The following is a 26,078-nucleotide window of genomic DNA, read 5'->3' as shown; positions in this document are numbered from 1 at the left end:
GGAGCCTTCTGGTGTCTGGATACTCTTAGCTTTGAGAAAGGAATTCCCACAGAGTCGCAGGTCTGGTACCCCACATCAGACGTCCAGAGGAGCATTTCTGCTTCTCAGTATTCTTGAAACAAATCTCAGCCTAACTTCCTTCTTCTTGTTCTTCTCCTCCTCCTCCTCCTTCTCCACCTCCTCCTCCTCAAAAGTCTATTAACAGTTCAAAATCGTACAATAATCAAATGAGAAAGAATGGTGTCAAGATATATCAGGTACTAAACAAAAAATGACATACTGCTGCAAATAAATACACTACAAACTGGAGACCCAGTTTGGTGTAGTGGTTAAGTGTGCAGACTCTTATCTGGGAGAACCGGTTTTGATTCCCCCACTCCTCCACTTGCACCTGCTGGAATGGCTGTGGGTCAGCCATAGCTCTCGTAGGATTTGTCCTTGAAAGGGCAGCTGCTGTGAGAGCCCTCTCCAGCCCCACCCACCTCACAGGAAGGTAAAGGAGATTGTGAGCTGCTCTGAGACTCTTCGGAGTGGAGGACGGGATATAAATTCCATATCTTCTTTTTCTTCTTCAATAAAGAAATGCATATGATAAAAGTGCTGATGCCAAACAGTAAACTAATCAAACATATGAAAGGCTTCCTTTCTCTTCTGATTCTCCTTTCTCACCTGATTGCCCTTCACATAGAAGCATTCCTGCCCCTTGTGCTCAGCTGGGTGCTCAGAGCTTTTCCCCTAACATTTGAGGCTTGCCGAAGAGATGTGTACAGTGGTCAAGTGGTCACCAGTCCCTCTGGTCCTTTTGGGGTTTACCTTAAGAATTAGCCCCGTACGACAGATTGAGCCAGTGTATTTATTTATTGATTGATTGATTGATTGATTTGTATCCCGCCCTTCCCACAAGTGGCTCAGGGCGGCTTCCAGAAATTAATCAAACATACAATTAAACAATATAAATATATAAGCAATTAAACATTTAAAACAGTTAAAACCTTAAAAACCAGTAAACATTCCAATTACATATAGAACAGACGTCAAGCAAGCTACATTGAGTTCTCATCTTAGCTAGGTGTAGGCTAGCCGGAAGAGGGTCGTCTTACAGGCCCTGCGGAACTGAACAAGGTCCCGCAGGGCCCTCGCCTCCTCCGGCAGCTGATTCCACCATGTAGGGGCCATAACGGAGAAAGCCCTTTCTCTGGTGGATTTCAAGCGGGCTTCTTTTGGCCCAGGGATAGTGAGGAGATTTTGTGTTCCCGACCTCAGTACTCTCTGGGGAACATGTGGGGAGAGACGGTCCTTCAGGTAGGCAGGTCCCAGGCCATATAGGGCTTTAAAGGTAATAACCAGCACCTTGTACCGGACTCGGTATATCACTGGAAGCCAGTGCAGAGTCCGAAGACCCGGCCGAATGTGTCCCCACTTTGGGAGACCCAATAACAGCCGGGCCGCGGCATTCTGCACCAGCTGCAATTTCCGAGTTCGGGACAGGGGCAGCCCCATGTAGAGGGCATTGCAGTAGTCCAACCTCAAGGTGACCGTGGCATGGATCCCTGTTGCTAGGTCGTCGCGCTCCAGGAAGGGGGCCAGCTGCCTTGCCCGCCTAAGGTGAAAAAATGCGGACTTGGCAGCGGCTGCTATCTGAGCCTCCATCTTTAGAGAAGGCTCCAATAGCACCCCCAAGCTCCTGACCCTGTCCACCGCCGTCAGCGGCGCACCGTCAAAAACTGGAAGGGGGATTCCCCCTCCCGGGCCGCGGCGACCCAAGCAAAGGACCTCTGTCTTCGCAGGATTTAGCTTCAGCCCACTCAGTCTGAGCCACTCAGCCATGGCCTGTAGTGCCCGATCAAGATTTTCCGGGGCGCAGACCGGCTGGCCGTCCATCAGTAGATAGAGCTGGGTGTCATCAGCGTACTGGTGACACCCTAGCCCGTACCTTCGGGCAATCTGGGCAAGAGGCCGCATGTAGATGTTAAATAACATCGGGGAGAGAACCGCCCCTTGGGGCACACCACAGTCGAGTGTGCACCTCCGGGATAGCTCCCCCCCAATTGCGACCCTTTGTTCCCGACCTTCCAGGAAAGAGGAAAGCCACTGTAAGGCCAACCCCTGAATCCCCGCGTCGGCGAGGCGGCACGTCAGTAGCCGATGGTCGACTGTGTCGAACGCAGCCGACAGGTCTAACAACATCAGCACCGCCGAGCCACCCCGATCCAGATGCCGTTGAAGGTCATCCACTAGGGCAACCAACACTGTCTCCGTCCCATGTCCCGGGCGAAAGCCGGACTGAAATGGGTCAAGGACGGAAGCGTCCTCCAGGAAAGTCTGTAACTGCGTCGCCACTGCCCTCTCAATAAGTTTACCCAAAAAGGGCAAATTTGAGACCGGCCAATAGTGTGCCAATTGGGCCGGATCTAAAGATGGTTTTTTTAAGAGGGGACGGACCACAGCCTCTTTGAGCGGCGTTGGAAAATGCCCTTCCGTCAGGGATCTATTTATGATATCCCATACAGGATATCTGAGATCCCTCTGGCAGGATTTAATAAGCCAGGAAGGGCATGGGTCCAATTTACAAGTTGTTGGGCGAGCAGATAAGAGAATCCTGTCAACTTCCTCCAGGCTGAGGGGGCTAAAGCCATCCAGAGTATAATCCGAAGACAGGCTCGGGGCCTCGGTTTCGCTAACTGTCTCAAAACTGGCAGGGGGGTCGGGGCGGAGTGACGCGATTTTATCCACAAAAATTTTTGCAAAAGCCTCACAGCCTATTTCCAATTCAATAGAATTTGGTCTGCCTTGCGGCAGCGTTGTAAATCCTCTAATTATATCGAACAGTTGTGCTGGGCGCGAAGTTGCGGACGCAATCTTAGCCGCAAAGAATACTTTCTTTGCGGATTTGATTGCCATCTCATAGGCCTTCAAACTCTCTCTATAAGATGTTCGGGTCACTTCGTCTCGAGTACGCCGCCATTGCCTCTCCAGTCTGAGTCCCCGCTTTTGTTGCCGCAGCTCCCGGTTAAACCAAGGCGACGGCTTCGAGCGGGGGCGCAGAGGGCGCCTGGGTGCGATCTCCTCAATGGCCCTGGAGAGCCCATCGTTCCAGGACTCTACCAGATCATCCAGGGAATCGCCAGTGGGCCAGGTGTCCCGTAGGGCCGTTAGGAACCGTTCCGGGTCCATCAGGCTCCACGGGTAAGCTAAAATGCGCTCTCCGCCTAAACAGGTTTTGGGATACACTTCCATACGAGCCTTAAGGGCAAAGTGATCTGACCATGGCACTGCTTCCATTGCAATATCAGTCACTGATATTCCGGCCACAAAGACCAGGTCTAACATGCGTCCCGCCTGATGAGTGGGTGTTGTAACAACCTGGGAGAGTCCTAGTGTCGCCATGGATGACACCAGGTCCATCGCCTGGCTGGAGGCCGCGTCGTCGGCATGGACATTGAAGTCCCCCAAGACCAAGAGCCTTGGGTGCTCCAACGCCCAGCCCGCCGCAGCCTCCACCAGGGATGGGAAGGCGCCGGCCGGTGCGTTAGGCGGTCGGTACACCAGCCAGATTGCCAACCCCTCCCCAACATCCCACTTCAGGCCAACACATTCAATGCCTGGGATCTCTGGAGCCGGAAGAGCCCTAAAGGAGCAAGCCTCTCGTATGAGAACTGCCACCCCTCCCCCCCGCCCGCTGGTCCGTGACTGGTGAAAGACCGAGTATCCCGGGGGAACGGTCTGGGAGAGAGCTACCGTCTCCCCCTCGAGCACCCAGGTCTCGGTCACGCAAGCCAGGTCCATGTCCTGTTCGGACAAAAACTCCCGCAGGACAGAGGTCTTATTATTAATGGACCTGGCATTGCATAACACCAGTGACAGAGGCGAGTAATTCAACCTGGCCCCACTACCTGTCACCGTTGGGATGGGGCGAAGGCTGGAAGGGGGTCGAGCACTATTATGTCTCGATCTCCTTCCCTTATAATTCTGCCTCGTCCCACCGTCATATCTTCCCCTCCCCAGGAGCACTGGAATCCCCAGGCCAGTCATCTCCTGTTTATGTCCTCCTAGTCCGATGGGACCGTTAAAGCTACCCTCTCCTCCACCCCCCTCCTTCCAGCCAATCTATCTATTATAACTAATCTGCCAATTTATTAAATAGCTATTTAACTAAATCCCATCTAAAAACTTCCCACAATTATTAGCTAAAATTTAAATTAATTTAATTCTAAAAGCTCATTAATTATAAGACCCTCCCAATAATTATCCTTCCTTAATTAATTTGCCACGGATCAATTTTTAATTCCAAAAGCTCATCAATTATAAAAACCCTCTCAATAAATTCTTCCCTAATTAACTTGCCACAATTCAAACTCTCACTTTAGCCAATAATCAACCTCTAATTTAAATAGCCTATAAAACAACAACCAATATCATCATTAAGTTGGCAGTTTAGATCTGCTGGGGTGAGGGATTAGGACAGGGGATGTAAACAGTTGAGTAAAGTGCAATGATTTTAAAGTGCTGATGCCTATAAAGTGCAATGTTCTTATTTTTGCCGTGTCCTTATCTTTGTCTTCGGGCGTGCTGGTATCCATATGGAGCCTGTTCTTACAGAGCGGTAGGGAAGGGGGGGGTTGCCGAGAAGTAAACAGCTAGATAAGGGTCGTTGTGGTGTTCTTATGTTGCCTATGTGGCCGGCTGGCAGACTGGCAGACCCGGGCAGCTCACTGCGCAATCTCGGGGGGCCCGGGGGGTATGAGCCCTCCGCGTCCCCTTCGTTGCACAGCCGCCGCCCTAATCCGCCTGTCAGCACTCACTTCGGCCCCTTCCGATGTTCCTCCAACCCTTCGGCAACCAGTCAAGTCCCACACTCCCACCAGTCAAGGCCACACTCCCACACAGGGAGGGAGGGTATGAGTCCCAAGCTCCGTCGCCGCTTACAGCTCGTCCGGAGTTGTTATTGTCGGCATCACCAGCGGCCCCTCACTGATCTCCTCCTCAACTCCTCCGGCCCACAGTTCAGGCCCGCGGCTCGGCTCCTCCGGCCCACGGCTCAGGTCCTCAGCTCCTCAGCCTCCGCGTCGGCCTCAGCCACGCCCGACCACGGCCCCGGCCAGCTCGGCTCGCATCTCCTGCCGCCCGTGCACCGCCCGCTGCAGGTCGCGCCGCCTGCCGCCGCTCTCCACTCGACTCCGCGGCCCAGCGCGACTCGGCCACGCTCGGCCAAGCTCCTCAGGTAGGCTTAAGGTGGTTTCAAAGGGGGGAGGTGGGGTGATAGACTTCAAAAATTTCCCTCACCTCCCTCAACTGCTTATCACTCCGTCGCAAGTTGTAAAAAACGAGTAGCTTAGCTTGTGCAGCGGTGAAAGCTGTTGTCTTGAGGAGCATTAACACTAGGGCTCCTCCACCGCCGCCGCCATGTTCTCTGACAATGAGAGGATAAACTTGTTATCCTCCTTAAACAGAGACACTTCACTTTCCTAAAGAACCATGGAGGTATATTTCAAATGACCAGGGGTTGTTTGTAGAAAAATAGGTGGTAGAGCTTATCCAGGGATTGTTATGCAGCTGCATCTTCTATTCAGTGGACAAGGCAGGTAGGTGGGGAGGAGGAGGGAAAACCCTCAGAAAGGTTCAGGAGCTGTGCTCCTGTGAGCTCCTACTGAATTCAAGGCCTGCAAATGACACAGTTCGTAATATGGAGAAATGATCTTAAACCTGGTCTACAAACCACAAGGAGCTCTTTTGTTCTGATCCAACAGGGCAGTGCTCCTGTATTTCCTGAGCATATGAAGGTTTGTGATGTTCAGTTGCGTATCTCCATTCTCTTTCCTATTCCACCTGTCTATGTCTCTTCTTCCCCCTTAGCCAAGTGGCAACGGATATCTTTCCACTGTCAGTGGTGACCCAAGAAAAGGGGAAGGGGATGGAAGAGCAGAACCTAGAAGGACCAGGAACTAAGAAGACAGGAAGGAAAGGCACCCATCCCTCCCAAGCTGGGAGTGCTGCTGAATTCTGGGAAAGCCCGGTGTCAGATATCTGTGATCAGCTCACTGCAATCTCAGATGTACATTGCCGATACTTCCGTCAGTTCCACTACGATGAGGCCAAAGGGCCCCGAGAGGTTTGTAGCCAGCTCCATGGACTTTGCAGCCAGTGGCTGAAGCCGGAGAGGCACACCAAAAGACAGATCCTGGACCTGGTGATCCTGGAGCAGCTCCTGGCCGTCCTGCCTCATGAAATGCAGTGCTGGGCCAGAGAGTGTGGGCTGGAGACCAGTTCTCAGGTGGCGGCCCTGGCCGAAGGTTTCTTTCTGAGTCGGACAGAGGAGAAGAAACAGGCTGAACAGGTGAGAGGATTCCCTCGGATATGTCTAATTCAAGCAACCATATCTGGCTTTATGCTAAAGGTTCCCTGCCAGATAACTGTCCAAGTGTTAATCATCCAGATGGTAGATTTCACTCCTCCAGCAGCCTCTTCTCCTAGAGAATTTCTTATCCCTCCAGATAACTCACCAGGGCTGCTGAAGGAAGGATGTAGAGTCTGGGAGTGGGCAGGATCCATTCCTTGGCCTCTTTTCCATTCCATCTCTTACCCCTCTCCCTCCCTGCTGTTTCAGATGTGGGCACCATCCTTGGAGAAAGAAGCTGCATTCTCTGATACAGAAGTAACTTCCTTGGAGCATGGGCAGAGAGCACAGGCCCAGATATCTTTCAGAACCATTTTGTTACATTACAACCCTATTGCCTATGTTAAAAAGCCCTCTTGAATAACGTACCCCAGGGGTGGCCAACGGTAGCTCTCCAGATGTTTTTGCCTACAACTCCCATCAGCCCCAGCCAGCAAGGCCAATGGCTGGGGCTGATGGGAGTTGTAGGCAAAAAACATCTGGAGAGCTGCCATTGGCCACCCCTGACGTACCCTATTATCTTTTTTAAGAAGCATGGTGCGTCTAAAGCAGCATGGTGCTTGGCGATTTCTCCCCTTTTATTTCCTTCCTCACATAAACGCAGCTGTAGCAGCCTTCTAGGGAATTTTTTTTTTTTTACCGCCCATTCCCCCATTGGGGGCTCAGAGTGGAGTACAGCAAATAGAAATAAAATCACAAGAAAATCATAAGAAAACCAATGACAACATTCATCCAAGTGCAGCGAGACGATTCAGCAAGATGACATGACAGCAAGGCGGTATAGCACAAAATAGTACCGCAGAACAGCATCACAGTACAATAGTGCAGTAGAGCAGCAGAGCAGTATGGGGGGAGGCCAACCAATGGATAAATAGATGCCCGCTGCCTCATCCAAAGACCTGGCGGAACAGCTCCGTTTTGCAGGCGCTACGAAAGGCCAGCAAGCCAGGTAGGGCCCGGATCTCCATAGGGAGCTGATTCCATCAGGTTGGGGCCAGGACTGAAAAAGCCCAGGCCCTGGTAGAGGCAAGACGGACATCTCTTGGGCCGGGGACTATCAGAAGATCTTGGGAGGCCGAACAAAATGACCCTTGGCTGATCAAGGTCAGTATTGTCTACTCCAGCTAGCAGCTGCTCTCCAGGGTCCCTGGCTGAAGTCTTTCAAATCACATCCTACCTGATCCTTTTGACTAGAGACGCTGCTGAATCATGGTCCCTTCCAGGGCTTTTTTTTTGTAGCAAGAACTCCTTTGCATATCAGGTGACACACCCTTGATGTAGCCAATCCTCCAAGAACTTACAGGGCTCTTACAGGGCCTACTGTAAGCTCCAGGAGGATTGGCTGCATCAGAGGGGTGTGGTCTAATATGCAAAGGAGTTCCTGCTACAAAAAAAGCCCTAACCCCTTCCCATTCTAGATAGTTCCCAGAGAGCTGGTTGCTGGGCACTGCCTTAGTGGTGCTGCCATAACTTCAGAGAAGCTGACAGTGGGGGGCGGGGTGGGGGTGAAGGGGCAGCCTGCTTCATGTCCATTGGGGCCTCTAGTTTGGCCCCTTGGCAGTTACCCCATAGCTTGTGGGAGTTGGAAGAGTCTAAATATACAGAGAAGTGGAGCACAACCTGTTTGAATAATATATTTATTAGAAGAAAAAACAAACTTTGTAGGATGAGTGTCAGCGATCAAGTATGCCTAGCAAGCATCGCCAGGGCTTCCAGTTTGAGAGCCAGTTTGGTGTAGTGGTTAAGTGCAGGGACTCTTATCTGGGAGAACCGGGTTTGATTCCTCACTCTTCCACTTGCACCTGCTGGAATGGCCTTGGGTCAGCTATAGCTCTCGTAGGAGTTGTCCTTGAAAGGGCAGCTGCTGTGAGAGTCCTCTCAGCCCTACCCACCTCACAGGGTGTCTGTTGTGGGGGAGGAAGATAAAGGAGATTGTGAGCCGCTCTGACACTCTGAGATTTGGAGTGGAGGGCGGGATATAAATCCAATATCATCATCTTCATCATAATCTTCTTCTCCAGGCAAGGGGCACTCACTGCTCCGCAGCCCCTGTTCAGCCTGGGAATGCTGAGCAGGGGCAGCACACAGTACATTTCTTCGCCTTGGAGGTGTTCGGAACATCTCTGAACGCCTCCAAGGAGGGCACACACACTGTGCCGTGCTCCCTGCTCTGGTCCCTCTGGGCTAACAATGGGAGTCTGCCCAGACATACAGTAGCTTTGATTCTGGTTCAAAAGCCATCCTTCTTTATATACTTCTGCAAAACCTCTCTGTCTTGGGTCTGAGCTATGCATGTGTGTCAAAATGGAAAAGGCCCTGCTCTGTGCGATTGAGCCACAGTGACTCCATCTTGGGTCTCAGTGTTTTTCACAGTAGAATGGGGTTTTGGACACAAGGTTGCCACTTAAAAAGAAAAAACTGAAGCTTTGAGTTTTTGTAAGTTAGAGCCAGTTTTAAAAGGGACATTTAAAAGGCACAAGCACCTTCTCCGAAACAAGAGTATAAATTTGCTGGCAGCCCCTTTTCTGCATGCCTTCGCCTCTTTTCTTGCTTTTCTGGCAGAAACTTAAAGGGTTAACTTCAGTCTGCTTGCTTTGCTTCTCCCCCCCCCCCCGCCCCCACCCCAGGCATTTCACTGATATGTTCTCCATTGCTTAATTTGTATTAAAATTTCCTCATAAACTTAAGGTGGTTTACAAAGTACAGTTTAAAACACACCAAATAAAACTTCAGATAACCCCCTCATAAAATGCCTATAGTCTACACACTTGCTGAAGTTCTTGCAAATGATATGGTCTTGCAGGCTGGGTGGGCAACTTTGGTGGGGGGTGTAAGTATCAGTCAGAGGAAGAAAAAGAAGAGGAGGAGGTTGGATTTATGCCCTGTCTCAGAGCCACTTACAATCACCTTTCCCTTTCCCTTCCCTTTCCCACACCCTGTGAGATAGGTGGGCGTGAGAGAGCTCTGACAGAACTGTTGTTGAGAGGAACAGCCTTGAGAGAACTTGTGGCTGACCCAAGGTCACATCAGCAGATGCAAGTGGAGGAGTGGGGAATCAGACCCAGATAAGAGTCTGCACACTTAATCACTACATCAAACTTGTCAGCATTGGGTTCTTTAAGAGAGCAAAATGCTGAGTAATAGTTATGTAACTCCAACTATACAGGCTAATGCATGTCACGAGAGTAGCATGTGCAGCTAGTTTACTAATCAATGTTGGTGATTGGCTAGCTGTACTATAATACCAGAGGTCTAACTCTCAGCCACTGTGGGTGATACAAGGAGAGGAGGACGGTGTGTGAGAGAGGAGCGATATCTAGAACTCAGACTGTTACTCTGTAGGATTGGATAAGACTGGATATGATGTATGGACTGGTATGTTGACTACTCTACTCGGATACTGATTTTGTACTGTTGCCTTGACTGGACTGACTACCTGTGTATGAACCTTTGGACTGCCTATAACTGCCTCTACCGTCTTTACCCAAATATATCTGTTTGACCGGCTGTTTGGAGTTTGTCTTTTTAGCACAGCAGCTGCAGCTGCACTTATCAGAGTACTCAAACCGAAGAACTTCCCACGCACACTGTCATCGGTTATGGGCCCAGCGTGGTCTACGGGAAAGTAAGCGCTGTCTGTGCCCACAGTTCCTGTGGTCTCCTCGTGAGTAAAACAACCGTTATTTGGGTGTGGCAGTTTTGTGTCTACATAGGTCAGCACAATGGAGTCCAGCGTGCAAGTCTCCGGCTTCCTAATTAAGAGGCTCAACGGAGAAAACTACAGTACGTGGTCAGAGAAGGTCACCATGCTACTAAAATTTCAAGGTTTGTGGGAGTATGTGGCGAATCCACCGGACTTAACTGCTTTAAATGCTGTTAATGACGCATATGTAATTGCTAAGCACAAGAGTAATGATGATAAAGCCTACTCCTTAATTGGTCTCACCTTGGAAGACTCGCAGCTTATCCATGTTAAAGAATCCAGCAGTCGTTTTGGGACGCTCTTAAAGCTCTATATGTGCGGGAGAGTGTTGGGTTCCACATCTGTTTGATGAAAAAGCTCCTAAGTGCACGTTATGAGGCAGGTGGAGATATGATTAACCACCTGGAGTACATGCAGCGCACTTTGCACCAGCTGCAAGAGAAAGAAGTAACTTTTTCTCCACAGCAGCAAGTTTATATTATCCTCTGTTCTCTGGACGAGAGTTATGACCAGTTCGTGGCTAACCTTGACGTGCTGCCAAGGACTGAGATAACTGTGTCCAATATCGCTCACCGGCTACTGAATGAGGCAATGAGGAGGAGTGACGCCACCCTTTTCCGGGAGTCTCCAGCCCATTCAGCAAATGCTCCTGCCCGGGAGGTCCTTAAAGGGGCAGACATTAAAGCAGTAGCTGCCAAGGCATACTCTGTGCGTGTTATGTGTGTGGTAGCACCAAACATCTCCAACGACAGTGTGGCCTTATTAAAAGGAAACAGTCTCCTGCTACTCCTAAAAGAGGGGAGTGTGTTAATGTTGTTACTAACAATTCCTCCTGCAGCAACCAGCAGTTCCTGATAGACAGCGGTGCAACTGTCAATATTGTGAGAGACAAAAGACTCTTTGACTCATACACCCCCACTTCAGGTCGGTGTGTGAAGCTGGCTGATGGGATTTGTGCCAATGTTGCTGGCAGCGGTCTTGTTGACATTCCTAGCCTCAGGAGAAAATTACACATGCTTCATGTTCCTAGTTTAAACTACAACATGCTTTCTGTTTCAGCTCTGACTGAACAACGTTTCAAAGTTTCTTTTTCAGCTACAAACTGCTTTATATGTGCAGATGGCATATCTGTTAAGGCAATGAGGAAAGATGATCTTCATTTCCTAGAGAAGGAGAGTACTGTGCATCATGTGAGTATGAATAAGCCACCACATGATGAGTGCATACATTTGTGGCATCGTAGGTTGGGGCACATTAACTTTCAGGCTGTAAAAAAAACCCTGCAAGCAGCTGGAATCACCCCCAAGCCCTGTGGATGTTTCGTAGAGTGTGAAATATGCAAAGCTACGAAGTCCAAAGCCACTCCTACTATATCTCCTACAGAGTTCCAGATGAATGGAATATTGGATCTAGTGTTTGTTGACCTGATTGGCCCTTTTCCTACCAGGAGTCTAGGCGGGGCTAAATATTGCTTGTGCATCGAAGACCATCATTCCCGGTATGGTTTCTGTTTTCTTCTCAGATCCAAAGCAGAGACGTACCAGGCATTCCACAACTGGCTTCGTTTTGTGAAGAGGAAGGCTGACAAGGTTCCTAAATCCCTTATTTCAGACAATGGCAGTGAATTTTGCAATGAGAAAATGTTTTCTTTGTTTAAGAGATATGGTATTCACCATCAATGTACAGCTCCTTACAGGCCTCAACATAACGCCTTCTGTGAGAGACGGAATCAATCTCTATACAACATGGCTATTTGTATGTTGAGAGATAGTGATTTACCCATGAGCTATTGGGGGGAGAGCATTATGTGTGCTTCTCATGTTTTGAACTTAACCTGGTCATCTGCTATAGGGAGAATCCCAGCAGAAGTTTGGTATGGCAGGCAAGCCTCCATTAAGCACATTAAGATCTTTGGGATCCCTGCCTATGTTCATATCCCAAAAGAGCTTCAAAGGAAGGGAAAGAATAAAGCCATAAAGTTGTTGTTTATGGGATATGCTAATAACCATCAAGCTTATAGGTTTTCCCAAGTTGGAGAAAAGAAAATCACAACAAGCTGCTCAGCTAATTTCTTGGAGAATTCCGTTGGCTGGCTTTCTACTGTGATCCTGCCAACAGCAGCGAAACCTGATACACAGCTCGCATCCAGAAGCGAGAGGCGGAGCCCATCACCTAGCAACGGAAGGGTCAAGAAAGAGCCTTTAACCCCTGCGTCTTCAGGAGTTGGCGTTTCCCAGCAGCAGCAGACGGCAGTACAGCAGACGGTGTCGGAAGAGGCTGCAGAGCCGGTGCTCAGACGGTCTACTCGAGAGACGCGGCCACCGGATCGTTACAGCCCGGGGCAAGCATGTGCCGTACTTGCAGAGCCTTCTTGTTATGAAGGTATACGGCATTTGTCGCAAGATGAACAATCAGGATGGACAGCTGCTATGAGAGCGGAACTTGAGTCCCTGAAGAACCTGAATGTCTATGAGGAATCTGCTCAACCAACTAATCAGAGACTCATAGGCTGCAGATGGGTATACAAACTCAAGACTGGGGCAGATGGCAATATACAATATAAAGCCAGACTTGTTGCCCAAGGTTTCTTGCAAAATGAGCAAGATTATGACGAGACATTCGCTCCTGCACTCAAAGCCACTTCTCTATATTGTGCTTTGACAATGGCAGCCAAACAAAACTGTTTTATCAAACATCTAGATGTAAAAACTGCTTATTTGCATGCTCCACTGAAACACTCTGTGTACATGAGAATACCACCAAGTGCCTCTGGTGAGAATGTCAATATATGTTGGTCATTGAAAAAATCCCTGTATGGTTTGAAGCAAGCTGGTCACGAGTGAAACCAGTACTTAACTGATAGCCTAAAGAATTTAGGATTTAAACAAGGTGTTGCAGATCCCTGCATATTTACTAAGGGGAAGGGGGAGCAACAATGTACCATCCTGGTGTTTGTGGATGATTTGGCAATCATTTGTAAAAGTGCCAAAATTATGAATGCTATTGTTGATACTCTTAAAGCCAGATTTACTGTCAGAGATCTTGGCAACATTAAACAATATGTTGGCCTAGAGATTGAAAACATATCTGGAGGTTATAGAGTTTCTCAAAGAGCTAAAATTGCCCAGTTACTGAAACAATACAAAATGGATCAGTGCAAAGGGGTTCAGAGTCCCATGTTTCAATGCAATGATGCTGATAATGAGCAAAGTCCTTTATTCGATCAGGGAATCTACCAATCTCTGGTTGGAAGCTTACAATACCTTGCTAACTGGTCTAGACCAGACATTGCTATGGCTACTAACCTTTTAGCAAGAGCAGTGAAACAACCCAGACAATGTCACTGGTTGGCAGCTAAGCATATTCTTAGATATCTTAAACAGACCTTAGACTTAAGTTTGTTTGTTACTCCTACTGGAGAACTAAGAATGCATGCCTATGCCGACGCTAGCTTTGCTAATGACCAAGATACCAGACAATCTACCACTGGATTAGCTATTTTCCTGAGGGGAGTACTGGTGGGATGGCGGTCACTGAAGCAAAGACATGTAGCCTTGACAACCTGCGAAGCAGAATATTCAGCTCTTAGTACCGTTTGTACAGAGCTCATATGGTACAAACAATTGTTATCTGACTTTGGAATACATCATGTTGATCCAATAACTGTGTTTGAAGATAACCAGGCGGCTATTCAACTTGCTACCACTCTTGGTGTTAAGGGAAGATCGAAACACACTGATGTCAGATTCCATAATGTCAAACAAAGCTTAGAATACAAGCTGATTGTACTAGAATATTGTGCTACAAATGAGAATGTTGCTGATTTGTTTACCAAAGCTCAGACTCATGTTAAACATAAGGAAAGTTGTCTGAAGTTAGGACTTAAGTAATGGGATGGCAGTACTGTAATACTGTGTTATACTGTGATTTACCTATGTATGTTAAAAACTGTATATGTTGCTGTATAGGCTATGTAGTTACATAGGGGGAGAATGTCAGCATTGGGTTCTTTAAGAGAGCAAAATGCTGAGTAATAGTTATGTAACTCCAACTATACAGGCTAATGCATGTCACGAGAGTAGCATGTGCAGCTAGTTTACTAATCAATGTTGGTGATTGGCTAGCTGTACTATAATACCAGAGGTCTAACTCTCAGCCACTGTGGGTGATACAAGGAGAGGAGGACGGTGTGTGAGAGAGGAGCGATATCTAAAACTCAGACTGTTACTCTGTAGGATTGGATAAGACTGGATATGATGTATGGACTGGTATGTTGACTACTCTACTCGGATACTGATTTTGTACTGTTGCCTTGACTGGACTGACTACCTGTGTATGAACCTTTGGACTGCCTCTACCGTCTTTACCCAAATATATCTGTTTGACCGGCTGTTTGGAGTTTGTCTTTTTAGCACAGCAGCTGCAGCTGCACTTATCAGAGTACTCAAACCGAAGAACTTCCCACGCACACTGTCAAAACTGGCTCTCTGTTGTTTGAAGGTTGTTGTTGACTGAGGAAATTAAGATTAAAAGGCTTATATGGAACGTAGATAAAGGATAATTTGACTGTGGGGGGACGCATTCAGAAAACAAACCTGTGTTTTTTTAATAAAGATGGTTAAAAATGGAAACCCTGAAAGGGGCAGCAATTTCCCTCTAAAACTTTCCCTCAGAGCATGGAGGGCGGGGCTTAGAGCCTCCTGCTTCCTGATTAGCTCTCAGTCCTTTGGCTTTCTGTTGTGCTTGTCTGATACAGTTGTGGGGAAGAGAGGGGGGATCTGTGGTTTCCCAGAATTACAACTGATCGGTAGACGACCGAGAACATTTGCCATAAAGAAGATGGCTCCTCTGGAGGGTGTAATTTATACTGTCTCTCTCCATCCCCTCAGGGAGAAGCCTCTCTTCATAGCCAAGAGAATAAAGGCAACTTATCAGAGACAGAGGTGGCCCAAGAGAAGGGGAAGAAGATGGAAGAGCAGGACCCAGACGGACCTGGAACTGGCAAGACAGCAAGAAAGAGCTCACATCCAATCCAGCCTGGAAGTGGCGTTGAATTCTGGGAATCAGTTGTGTCAGAGGCTCTGGCTATGGACGCCATGACCTGCAATGCACATTGCCGACACTTCCAGCATTTCCACCACCAGGAGGCAGATGGGCCCCGAGAAGTTTGCAGCCTGCTCCATGGACTTTGCAATCAGTGGCTGAAGCCGGAGAGGCACACCAAGAAGCAGATCCTGGACCTGGTGATCCTGGAGCAGTTTTTGACTCTCCTGCCAGAAGAAATGCAGTGCTGGGTCAGAGGTTGCGGGCCGGAGACCAGTTCCCAGGCGGTGGCCCTGGCCGAAGGTTTCCTTCTGAGTCAGGCAGAGGAGAAGAGGCAGACAGAGCAGGTGAGAAGATTCTGAACAGATATGTCCAATTTAAACAACCATATCTGGCTTTATTCTAAAGATTCCCTGCCAGACATCTGTCTGAGTGTTAATTATCTAAATGTGAGATTTCATGGCCTCCTTCAGCAGCCTCTTCTAGAGAATTTCCTGTCACTCCAGATAACTTTCCAGGTCTGCTGATGGAAGGGGGCGGAGTCTGGGAGTGGGGCAGGATCCATTTCTTGGCCTCTTTTTCATATCCTCTCCCTTGCTGCTGTTTCAGATGTGGGCATCATCCGTGAAGAAAGAAGCAACATTCCCTGAGGCAGAAGGAGCATCCTTGGAGCCAGGGCAGAGGGCGCAGGCCCAGGAATGTGCCCCCAATGCCCTTTGCTGTGGTAAGGTCTCTATGCATCTGAATGTGTTTGAGGCATTGCCATGAGTTCGATGTAGGCTTGCCAAGTCCAATTCAAGAAATATCTGGGGACTTTGGGGGTGGAGCCAGGAGTCTTTGGGGGTGGAGCCAGGAGCAAGAGTGTGACAAGCATGACTGAACTCCAAAAGAAGTTCTGGCCATCATATTTAAAGGGATCGTGCTCCTTTTAAATACCTTCCTTCCATAGGAAATAATGGAGGGCAAGGGCACTTTCTTTGGAGGCTCATAGAATGGGACCCCCTGGTCCAATCTTTTTGAAACTTGGGAATTGTTTTGAGGAAAGACACTGGATGCTATGCTGAAAATGTGGTGCCTCTACCTCAAAAAACAGCCTCCCTGGAGCCCCAGATATTCACAGATCAATTCTCAATTATACCCAAATCGATCTCCATAGGGAATCATGGCGTGCCCAGCAGACATTTCCCTTCCCCTTCCTGCTTTTTGATGACCCTGAAGCGGGGGGGAGGGCCTCCAAACCGGGGGATCCCCTGCCCACACCTGGGGATTGGCATCCCTAGTTCAGTGAGTAGAGAGCTCAGGTCAGGAAATGAATTAAATACTTCTTCACACAACACAGAGTATAGTTGTGGCACTCCGTGTCCACTAACTGTGATGCTTCTTGAAGGGAAATATGACTAATTCATTGAAGGCAATTCCTACCTTTAATTAGAATATTCATACCTCATCTTCTTTCCGTAAGAGCAACTCAAGGTGGTTCAAAAGAGAAAGGGTAGATGAACCTGGGAAGAGCTATTCAACCTTGTGAATAAAGGGAACCATCATCTTCTGGTGCAGCAGAAAAACTGGCCAGGAGAAAAATTGCTGCTTGACCCAAAGGGGTGATGAGCATTCTCCTGGGCATGTAAGAAAGGGCCATAAGAACTATGCAGTGATGCAACCCTTCCTGCCCTCCTAATAGGGTTGCCAAGTCCAGTTCAAGAAATATCTGGGGACTTTGGGGGTGGAGCCAGGAGACATTGGGGGTGGAGTCAGATGCAAGGGTGTGACAAGCATTATTGAACTTCAAGGGAGTTCTGGCCATCACATCTTTTAAATCCCTTCTCTCCCTAGGAAATAATGGATAGGGGCACCTTCTTTTGGGGCTCATAGAATTGGACCCTCTGGTCCAATCTTTTTGAAACTTGGGGGGTATTTTGGGGAGAGGCCCGGGATGCTATGCTACAAATATGGTGCCTCTACCTAAAAAAACAGTCTCCTCAAAGCCCCAGATACCCGTGGATCAATTCTTCATTATTTCCTATGAGAATAAATCTCCATAGGGAATAATAGTTACCTCCCCTCTCCTCCCCCCCCCCCCTCGCGCTTTCTCTCTCTTATTCACTCACACGCTTAACTGTCTCTAGTGCCTTCACAACGAGGTCTGGAAATTACAGGGGCTATGCTGCTCTCTTTTACACACACACTCACTTGTCTGAAAGAAAGCAAAACAAATGGAAGGGCTACACTCTAAGGAGGTCTGCTGTTGTTAACCCTTCCCCATGAAGTACTTCCAGCTTTCTGCTCCAATTTAAAGGAACACACACATTTTAAAACCTGACCTGTTTGCAGGTCCTGCCAGAGATCTAGAGGTACATGGTGTCTGTGGGAGAGGCTGGGACCTGGGGATTGGGAAGCCTGCCTCCTAAAGATCTGCCTAATTCACAGGATCACACAACAAAAAATGCAAGCTAGTGACCAATTTACTAAGAAGTATATAGAAATCAGTCCAAATGTCCAAACACGTATATTCAAGTCCCAAAGCAGTGTGGTGACAAGCCAATCGATTAAGTACTTGTTTCTTTCCAGTCTTCATCAGACCTGGGACCAATATTGATTCAATTATATAGATTTTTTAGACAATTTTCAAAAAAGAGGGACGCGGAGCGTCTCCAGCATCAGTTTCACCTCGGCTACAGCTCAGTATGTGGCTTCTTGTGCTAAAAAAGGTGAAAAAAATCTATATAATTGAATCAATATTGGTCCCAGGTCTGATGAAGACTGGAAAGAAACAAGTACTTAATCGATTGGCTTGTCACCACACTACTTTGGGACTTGAATGTACATGTTTTGGACATTTGGGCTGATTTCTATATACTTCTTAGTAAATTAGTCACTAGCTTGCATTTTTTGTTGTGTTATCCATTATAGTGACCTCTCTCAGATTGTACTCTAATTCACAGGATCAGTATTGCTGTCAGATGGCCATCTAGCCTCTGTTTAAAAACCTCCAAGAAAGGAGAGCCCACCACCTCCCGAGGAAGCTTGTTCCACAGAGGAACCGCTCTAACTGTCATGAAGGTCTTCCTAATGTTTAGACAGAAACCCTTTTGATTTCATTTCAACCCGCTGTTTCTGATCCGACCTTCTGGAGAAACAGAAAACAACACTGCACCATCCTCTATATGACAGCCCTTCAGGTTCAGTCAACTCCTGTCCAGGCTAAACATACCCAATTCCTTCACCTGTTCCTCATAAAACTTGGTCTCCAGACCCCTCACCATCTTTGTTGCTGTCTTCTGGACATGTTCCAGCTTGCCTGTATCCATCTTAAATTGTGGTGTCCAAAACTGAACATAATACTCAAGGTGAGGTTTCACCAGAACAGAATAAAGTGAAACCATTACTTCGCCTGATCTGGACACTATGCTTCTATTGATACAGCCCAAAATCTCATTGGCCTTTTTAGCTACCACATCACACTGCTAGCTCATGTTCAGTCTCTCTCTCTCTCGGCTTGGCTTCGCGAACGAAGTTTTAAGAAGGGTGCAATAGTCCACGTCTGCTGCAGGCTCGCTGGTGGCTGACAAGACCAATGCGGGACAGGCAGGTCCGGCCACAGTGGCTGCAGGGAAAAGTCTGATTTAGGGTTGGTGCTGTAGCAGTGCGATTCTTCCTCAATCTCCTTTTGTCCTCAAGACCAGCTATGCGTGCGTTCTCAAAAGAAGAGACAGCCTGGTGGACGGTGTGCCTCCATGCTTTGCGATCTGAGGCTAGGTCAGACCACTGGTGATGGTTGATGCGACAGGTGCCAAGGGATTTCTTCAAGGAGTCCTTGTACCTCTTCTTTGGTGCCCCTCTATTTCGATGGCCGGTGGAGAGTTCACCATACAGAGCAATCTTGGGAAGGCGGTGGTTTTCCATCCTAGAAATATGCCCTGCCCAGCGCAGCTGCGTCTTCAACAGCAGTGCCTCAATGCTGGTAACCTCCGCCCGCTTGAGAACTTCAGTGTTGGTCACAAAGTCACTCCAGTGGATGTTGAGGATGGTGCGAAGGCAGCGCTGATGAAAGCGCTCAAGCAGTCGCAGGTGATGACAGTATAAAACCCACGATTCGGAGCCGTAGATGAGGGTTGTCATCACAACCGCTTTGTAAACATTGATCTTTGTGCCTTTTTTCAGATGCTTGTTGCTCCACACTCTTTTGTGCAGTCGGCCAAATGCACGGTTTGCCTTTGCCAGCCTGTTGTCAATCTCCTTGTCGATCTTAGCATCTGAGGAGATGATGCACCCCAGGTAGCTGAACTGCTGGACTGTCTTCAGAACTGATTCACCCACAGTGATGCAGGGAGGGTGATAATCTTCCTGGGGTGCAGGCTGCTGGAGAACTTCTGTCTTCTTCAGACTAACTTCTAGGCCGAATAGCTTGGCAGCCTCTGCAAAGCAGGACGTCATATGCTGCAGAGCTGATACCGAGTGGGAGACGAATGCAGCATCATCAGCAAACAGTAGCTCTCGGATGAGTTTTTCCATTTTCTTGGAGTGGGCCTTTAGTCGCCTCAGGTTGAACAGGCTGCCATCGGTGCGATAGCGGATGTAGACACCATCGTCATCATCTAGATCTACTGCGGCTCTTTGAAGCATCATGCTAAAGAAGATCGTAAAGAGAGTTGGCGCGAGAACGCAGCCTTGCTTTACACCTGTGCCTATTGGAAAGGTCTCCGAGAGGTCGTTGCAGTGTCTGACTTGGCCTCGCTGGTCTTCGTGTAGCTGGATGATCATGCTGAGGAACCTTGGGGGACATCCTAAACGTTCCAAGATTTGCCACAGGCCTTTCCTGCTAACGGTATCGAAAGCTTTGGTAAGGTCGACAAAAGTCACATACAGAGCCTTGTTCTGTTCCCTGCATTTCTCTTGGAGCTGCCTGAGAACAAATACCATGTCGGTGGTGCTCCTGTTAGCTCTGAAGCCGCACTGGCTCTCTGGGAGGAGTTCTTCTGCAATGGCGGGCGCCAGTCTGTTCAGGAGTATTCTGGCAAGGATTTTGCCTGCGATGGAGAGCAGGGTTATCCCCCGGTAGTTGGAGCAGTCTGACTTTTCCCCTTTGTTCTTGTATAGGGTGATGATGATTGCATCGCGAAAGTCCTGTGGTAATTTGCCTTGTTCCCAGCAGGTGACAAGTACTTTGTGAAGTGAGCTATGTAGTACTGTGCCCCCATGCTTCCAGATCTCTGGTGGAATTCCATCAACTCCTGCTGCCTTGCCACTTTTCAGTTGCTTGATGGCTTTAACAGTCTCTTCTAGAGTGGGGATCTCATCCAACTCTGTTTTCACTGGTTGAAGTGGGGTGAGGTGAATTGCTGAATCTTGAACTACGCGGTTGGCACTGAAGAGAACCTGGAAATACTCCGACCACCGGTTCAATATGGATGCCTTGTCTGTGAGGAGCACTTGGCCGTCTGCACTACGCAAGGGACTCTGAGTCTGATATGATGGACCATATACTGCCTTCAGGGCTTCGTAGAACCCTCTTAAATCACCAGTGTCTGCACACAGCTGGGTTCTCTCAGCAAGCTTGGTCCACCACTCGTTCTGAATGTCTCGAAGCTTGCACTGGAGGTTGCTACATACAGCGCGAAAGGTTGCTTTTTTCCCAGGACAGGAGGGCTGAGCAAGATGTGCTTGGTAGGCAGATCTCTTTTTCGCCAGTAAATCTTGGATCTCTTGATTGTTCTCATCAAACCAGTCCTTGTTCTTCCTTGTGGAGAACCCGAGGACTTCTTCAGAGATCTGCAGGACGGTAGTTTTTAGGTGTTCCCAGAGTGCTTCTGGAGAAGGGTCTGTGGGGCAACTGGGGTCCTCAATTCTTGACTGGAGTTTTGCCTGGAAGGCAGCTTTAACTTCGACTGACTGGAGACTGCCAACCTGAAACTTCCTCCGAGGGATACCTCCTCTCCTGGGTGTGGGTTTAAAGTGAGGACGGAGATTGCAGCGTACAAGACGATGATCCGTATGACATTCTGCACTGGGCATTACTCGGGTGTGTAAGACATCTCGAAGGTCTCTCTGGCGCACCAGAATGTAGTCGATAAGGTGCCAGTGCTTGGACCGTGGGTGCATCCAGGTTGTCTTCAGACTGTTCTTCTGCTGGAAGATAGTGTTGGTGATGGTGAGCTGGTGCTCCATGCAGAATTCTAGCAGGAGGCGCCCGTTGTCATTGCAGTTGCCAATGCCGTGTTTGCCAAGTACTCCTTTCCAGGCTTCCGAGTCTTTACCTACTCTGGCATTGAAGTCGCCTTGTCCTCTGTAGGGGTCTTCCGTACAAGGTTGTGTAGATCAGCATAGAACTTGTTCTTTTCTGCAGGATCTGCTTGAAGGGTTGGGGCATACACACTGAAGAGTGTTGCATGCTGCTTGTTTTGAAGTGGGAGGCGCATGGACATGATGCGATCTGAGTGACCTGTTGGCAGGTTTTCGAGTTTGGAGGCAATGGAGTTTCTGACCATGAAGCCAACACCAGAAAGGCGGCTCTCAGCCTTTGACTTACCTGACCAGTAGAGGGTATAGCCAGCACCGTGTTCTTGAAGACTACCTTCCTCAGGGAAACGGACCTCACTGAGAGCTGCTATGTCGATATTCAACCTGAGAAATTCGTGGGCAACTAGAGCAGAGCGTCGTTCAGGGCGACCACTGTCTACTGTGTCAAGCATGGTTCTGATGTTCCAACACGCAAGCTTTAGTCTTTGCACACTTTGTGAGGCAGATGCATGCCTTTTCTTTGTTGTTATTTTTTGACCGCAAGTAAGGATGCCCGTTGACCGCGGCTAGCCAACTGGGGTGGAGGAGACGAGCTTTGTTTAGGCCACCTTTTCTAGGCCCCTCTCCGTGTGGAGCAAGCAGTGCTGTCCCTAGATAAGGCTGCTTGGTCGTTCAGGGTGCTGCCGAAAAATGCTTTCGTCTCCGGATTAGCATCAGGCGACCAATACCCTGAACCGCCTACATGCAGGATCGGGACTGCGGCTTCCAGTGGCACCTTCCACCTGCCGTTTCGCCCCTTGCCCATCGCTGCAGGACTTGATGCATTGTGGGTTGTGTATGTGGATATGCCCTTCAGGCCTGCGCAGAGGAATTTTTTAGGTGAAGCCCAGTGTGTGCGGTACTGGCTCCACCCTTTCACCTGGGGGTCATCTGCCATGGCCCAGTAAGCCGGGACGCCGGCAGCGAGTCCTCCAGGTGGTAGGTGTTACATTAACGAGTTCTATCTGCCCGGGTTTGATGTTAGAGTTTTCCTTCTCTTAGGCTGGCAAGGTTGGTGGGCCCAGCCTGCCCATCCGGTTATACCGCCGGACAATTCGGTCGCACCATGACGTAGCAAACTCTGTGAAAAAACGGGGGGGACCAGCGAGAAGGTGTTGCTACGGATGCAGTAATGCAGGAGAGGCCATTGCAGTGACCATCTGCATTGTTCAGTCTATGGTCCACCAATACCCCTAGATCCTTTTTGCACAAAATACTGCCAAGACAAGTCTACTCCATCCTATAATTATGCATTTGGTTTTTCTTCCTAAATACAGAACTTTATATTTATCCAGGGATGGAATTCTAGCAGGAGCTCCTTTGCATATTCAGCCACACACCCCTGATGTAGCCAATCCTCCAAAGCTTACAAGGCTCTTTTTTGTAAGCTCTTGGAGATGGGCTACACCAGGAGGTGTGGCCTAATATGCAAAGGAGCTCCTGCTACAATTTATCTCTGTTGAAATTGATTTTATTCATTTTAGCCCAGTTTTCCAGCCTGTCAAGATCATCCTGTGTCCTGACTTTGTCTTCTACTTTATTTGCAACCCTCCCAATTTAGTATCACCTGCACATTTAATAAGCATTCCCTCTATCCCTTCATCCAGTCAATTTATTAAGATATTTGTCACTGCTCTCCAAGAAGAAGAGGAGTCATTAACAAGCACTCCTTGGATGCATCTTTCCCTATGAAGAAAGGTTAAAACGCTTGGGGCTCTTTAGCTTGGAGAAATGTCGACTGCAGGGTGACATGATAGAGGTTTACAAGATTATGCATGGGATGGAGAAAGTAGAGAAAGAAGTACTTTTCTCCCTTTCTCACAATACAAGAACTCGTGGGCATTCAATGAAATTGCTGAGCAGTTGGGTTAGAATGGATAAAAGGAGGTACTTCTTCACCCAAAGGGTGATTAACATGTGGAATTCACTGCCACAGGAGGTGGTGGCGGCTACAGGCATAGCCAGCTTCAAGAGGGGGTTAGATAAAAATATGGAGCAGAGGTCCATCAGTGGCTATTAGCCACTGTGTGTGTGTATATATATATAAAAATTATTGGCCACTGTGTGATACAGAGTGTTGGACTGGATGGGACTGCTCCAACATGGCTTCTCTTACGTTCTTATGTTAATTTTTCAACCAGGTACAGATCCACCTGTACAGGGGTGTCAAACTCACTTACTATGAGGGTCAGATCTGACATAAATGAGACCTTGTAGGGCTGGGCCATATGTGCCATAAAATGTAATGCCAGGTAGCGGAGATATAAACGTTATAAAGGACACAGACAAACACAAATGTTTTTTGTTTTTGTTTTTTTTAACTTAAAACATGCTTGAAAGGTTAGCACTCTTGCAATATTTTGTTTATTTAACAGTCTCTGATAAGTGACACCTCTTGCTCTGAATTATTGCATCAAAATCTGAAGACAGTGTCTGTGCTGTAGCAGTCTTGAGTATGCTGTTCAGGTGTGTGCGTGTAAGTTGCAAACTTACTTTTGATTTATTGACATTCATTATAGAAATCTAATGGTCAATGCTGTGAGCCTAAAACCCAAGGGGAAACATGAAATTTTATTTCTTTATTTTATTCGATTTTTAGCCCACCCTTCCCGTAGAACAGGCTCAGGGCAGGTTACATCATAAAAACAATCAACAATAAAAAATAATAAGACTAATTTAAAATATATAAAATCTAAAACTACAGAGTGATAATAGAGACTAAAATGGCAGGTTCTGCCTCACAGACATGGCCTGTTGTCCAGGTCCAGCAGATCTTAAAGCACTGGGATGGAATGAAGGGGGGAGGCCGGTAACGAGTGATGTCCACTGCCTCAGCTGAAAACCTGTCACAAGAGCTCTGTTTTACAGGCCCTGCGGAATTGGAGCAGGTCCCACAAGACCCGGATCTCCAGGGGAAGCTCATTCCACCAGGCAGGAGCCAGGGCTGAAAAGGCCCTGGTCCTCATCGAGGCCAGATGGATGTCTCTGGGGCCAGGCATTGTGAGCTTTTGTACCTAAGTTGTTTCACATACTAAGAACATAAGAGAAGCCATGTTGGATCAGGCCAGCGGCCCATCAAGTCCAACACTCTGTGTCACACAGTGGCAAAAAATGTTATATACACACATACACTGTGGCTAATAGCCACTGATGGACCTGTGCTCCATATTTTTATCTAAACCCATCTTGAAGGTGGCTATACTTGTGGCCGCCACCACCTCCTGTGGCAGTGAATTCCACATGTTAATCACCCTTTGGGTGAAGAAGTACTTCCTTTTATCCGTCTTAACCTGTCTGCTCAGCAATTTCATCGAATGCCCACGAGTTCTTGTATTGTGAGAAAGGGAGAAAAGTACTTCTTTCTCTACTTTCTCCACTCCATGCATTATCTTGTAAACCTCTATCATGTCACCCCGCAGTCGACGTTTCTCCAAGCTAAAGAGTCCCAAGCGTTTCAACCTTTCTTCATAGGGAAAGTGCTCCAGCCCTTTAATCATTCTAGTTGCCCTTCTCTGCACCTTCTCTAAAGCTATAATATCCTTTTTGAGGTGCGGCGACCAGAACTGCACACAGTACTCCAAATGAGACCGCACCATCGATTTATACAGGGGCATTATGATACTGGCTGATTTGTTTTCAATTCCCTTCCTAATAATTCCCAGCATGGCATTGGCCTTTTTTATTGCAAACGCACACTGTCTTGACACTTTCAGTGAGTTATCTATCATGACCCCAAGATCTCTCTCTTGATCAGTCTCTGCCAGTTCACACCCCATCAACTTGTATTTGTAGCTGGGATTCTTAGCTCCAATGTGCATTACTTTGCACTTGGCCACATTGAACCGCATCTGCCACGTTGACGCCCACTCACCCAGCCTCAACAGATCCCTTTGGAGTTCCTCACAATCCTCTCTGGTTCTCACCACCCTGAACAATTTAGTGTCATCCGCAAACTTGGCCACTTCACTGCTCACTCCCAACTCTAAATCATTTATGAACAAGTTAAAGAGCATGGGACCCAGTACCGAGCCCTGCGGCACCCCACTGCTTACCGTCCTCCACTGCGAAGACTGCCCATTTATACTCACTCTCTGCTTCCTATTACTCAGCCAGTTTTTGATCCACAAGAGGACCTGTCCTTTTACTCCATGATTCTCAAGCTTTCTAAGGAGCCTTTGATGAGGAACTTTATCAAAAGCTTTCTGGAAGTCAAGGTAAACAACATCTATCGGGTCTCCTTTGTCCACATGTTTGTTCACCCCCTCAAAGAAATGCAACAGGTTAGTGAGGCAAGATCTTCCCTTGCAGAACCCATGCTGAGTCTTCCTCAATAACCCGTGTTCATCAATGTGCCTACTCATTCTGTCCTTAATAATGGTTTCTACCAACTTTCCCGGTATTGAAGTCAGACTGACTGGCCTGTAATTTCCCGGATCTCCTCTGGAACCTTTTTTAAAGATGGGGGTGACATTTGCTACCTTCCAGTCCTCAGGAACGGAGGCAGATTTCAATGAAAGATTACAGATTTTTGTTAGAAGATCCACAAGTTCAACTTTGAGTTCCTTCAGAACTCTCGGATGTATGCCATCCGGACCCGGTGACTTATTAGCCAATGGAGAAAACAGAGGCTTTGCTCTGTGGCTCTTGTGCAATTGAGCAAGC

At 48.0% G+C, this 26,078-nt stretch overlaps 1 protein-coding gene across 1 annotated transcript in view; it reads left to right on the top strand.

Moving 5' to 3' along the window:
* The window catches only part of LOC132571753 (zinc finger protein 91-like), an 86,865-nt gene that overhangs the window by 48,986 nt on the left and 11,801 nt on the right, over positions 1 to 26,078 (top strand). Inside the window, exons 11-13 of the mRNA XM_060238547.1 lie at positions 5,854 to 6,334; positions 14,987 to 15,487; positions 15,750 to 15,864. Coding sequence (XP_060094530.1) covers positions 5,854 to 6,334; positions 14,987 to 15,487; positions 15,750 to 15,864 — 1,097 coding nt within the window. The remainder of the gene's footprint in view (positions 1 to 5,853; positions 6,335 to 14,986; positions 15,488 to 15,749; positions 15,865 to 26,078) is intronic.

The sequence above is a fragment of the Heteronotia binoei genome, chromosome 5 (genome assembly GCF_032191835.1).
Source record: "Heteronotia binoei isolate CCM8104 ecotype False Entrance Well chromosome 5, APGP_CSIRO_Hbin_v1, whole genome shotgun sequence".
NCBI classification, from domain to species: Eukaryota; Metazoa; Chordata; class Lepidosauria; order Squamata; family Gekkonidae; genus Heteronotia; species Heteronotia binoei.
Note: the sequence above shows the minus strand (reverse complement) of the source record. Positions and strands in the feature narration are given on the sequence as shown.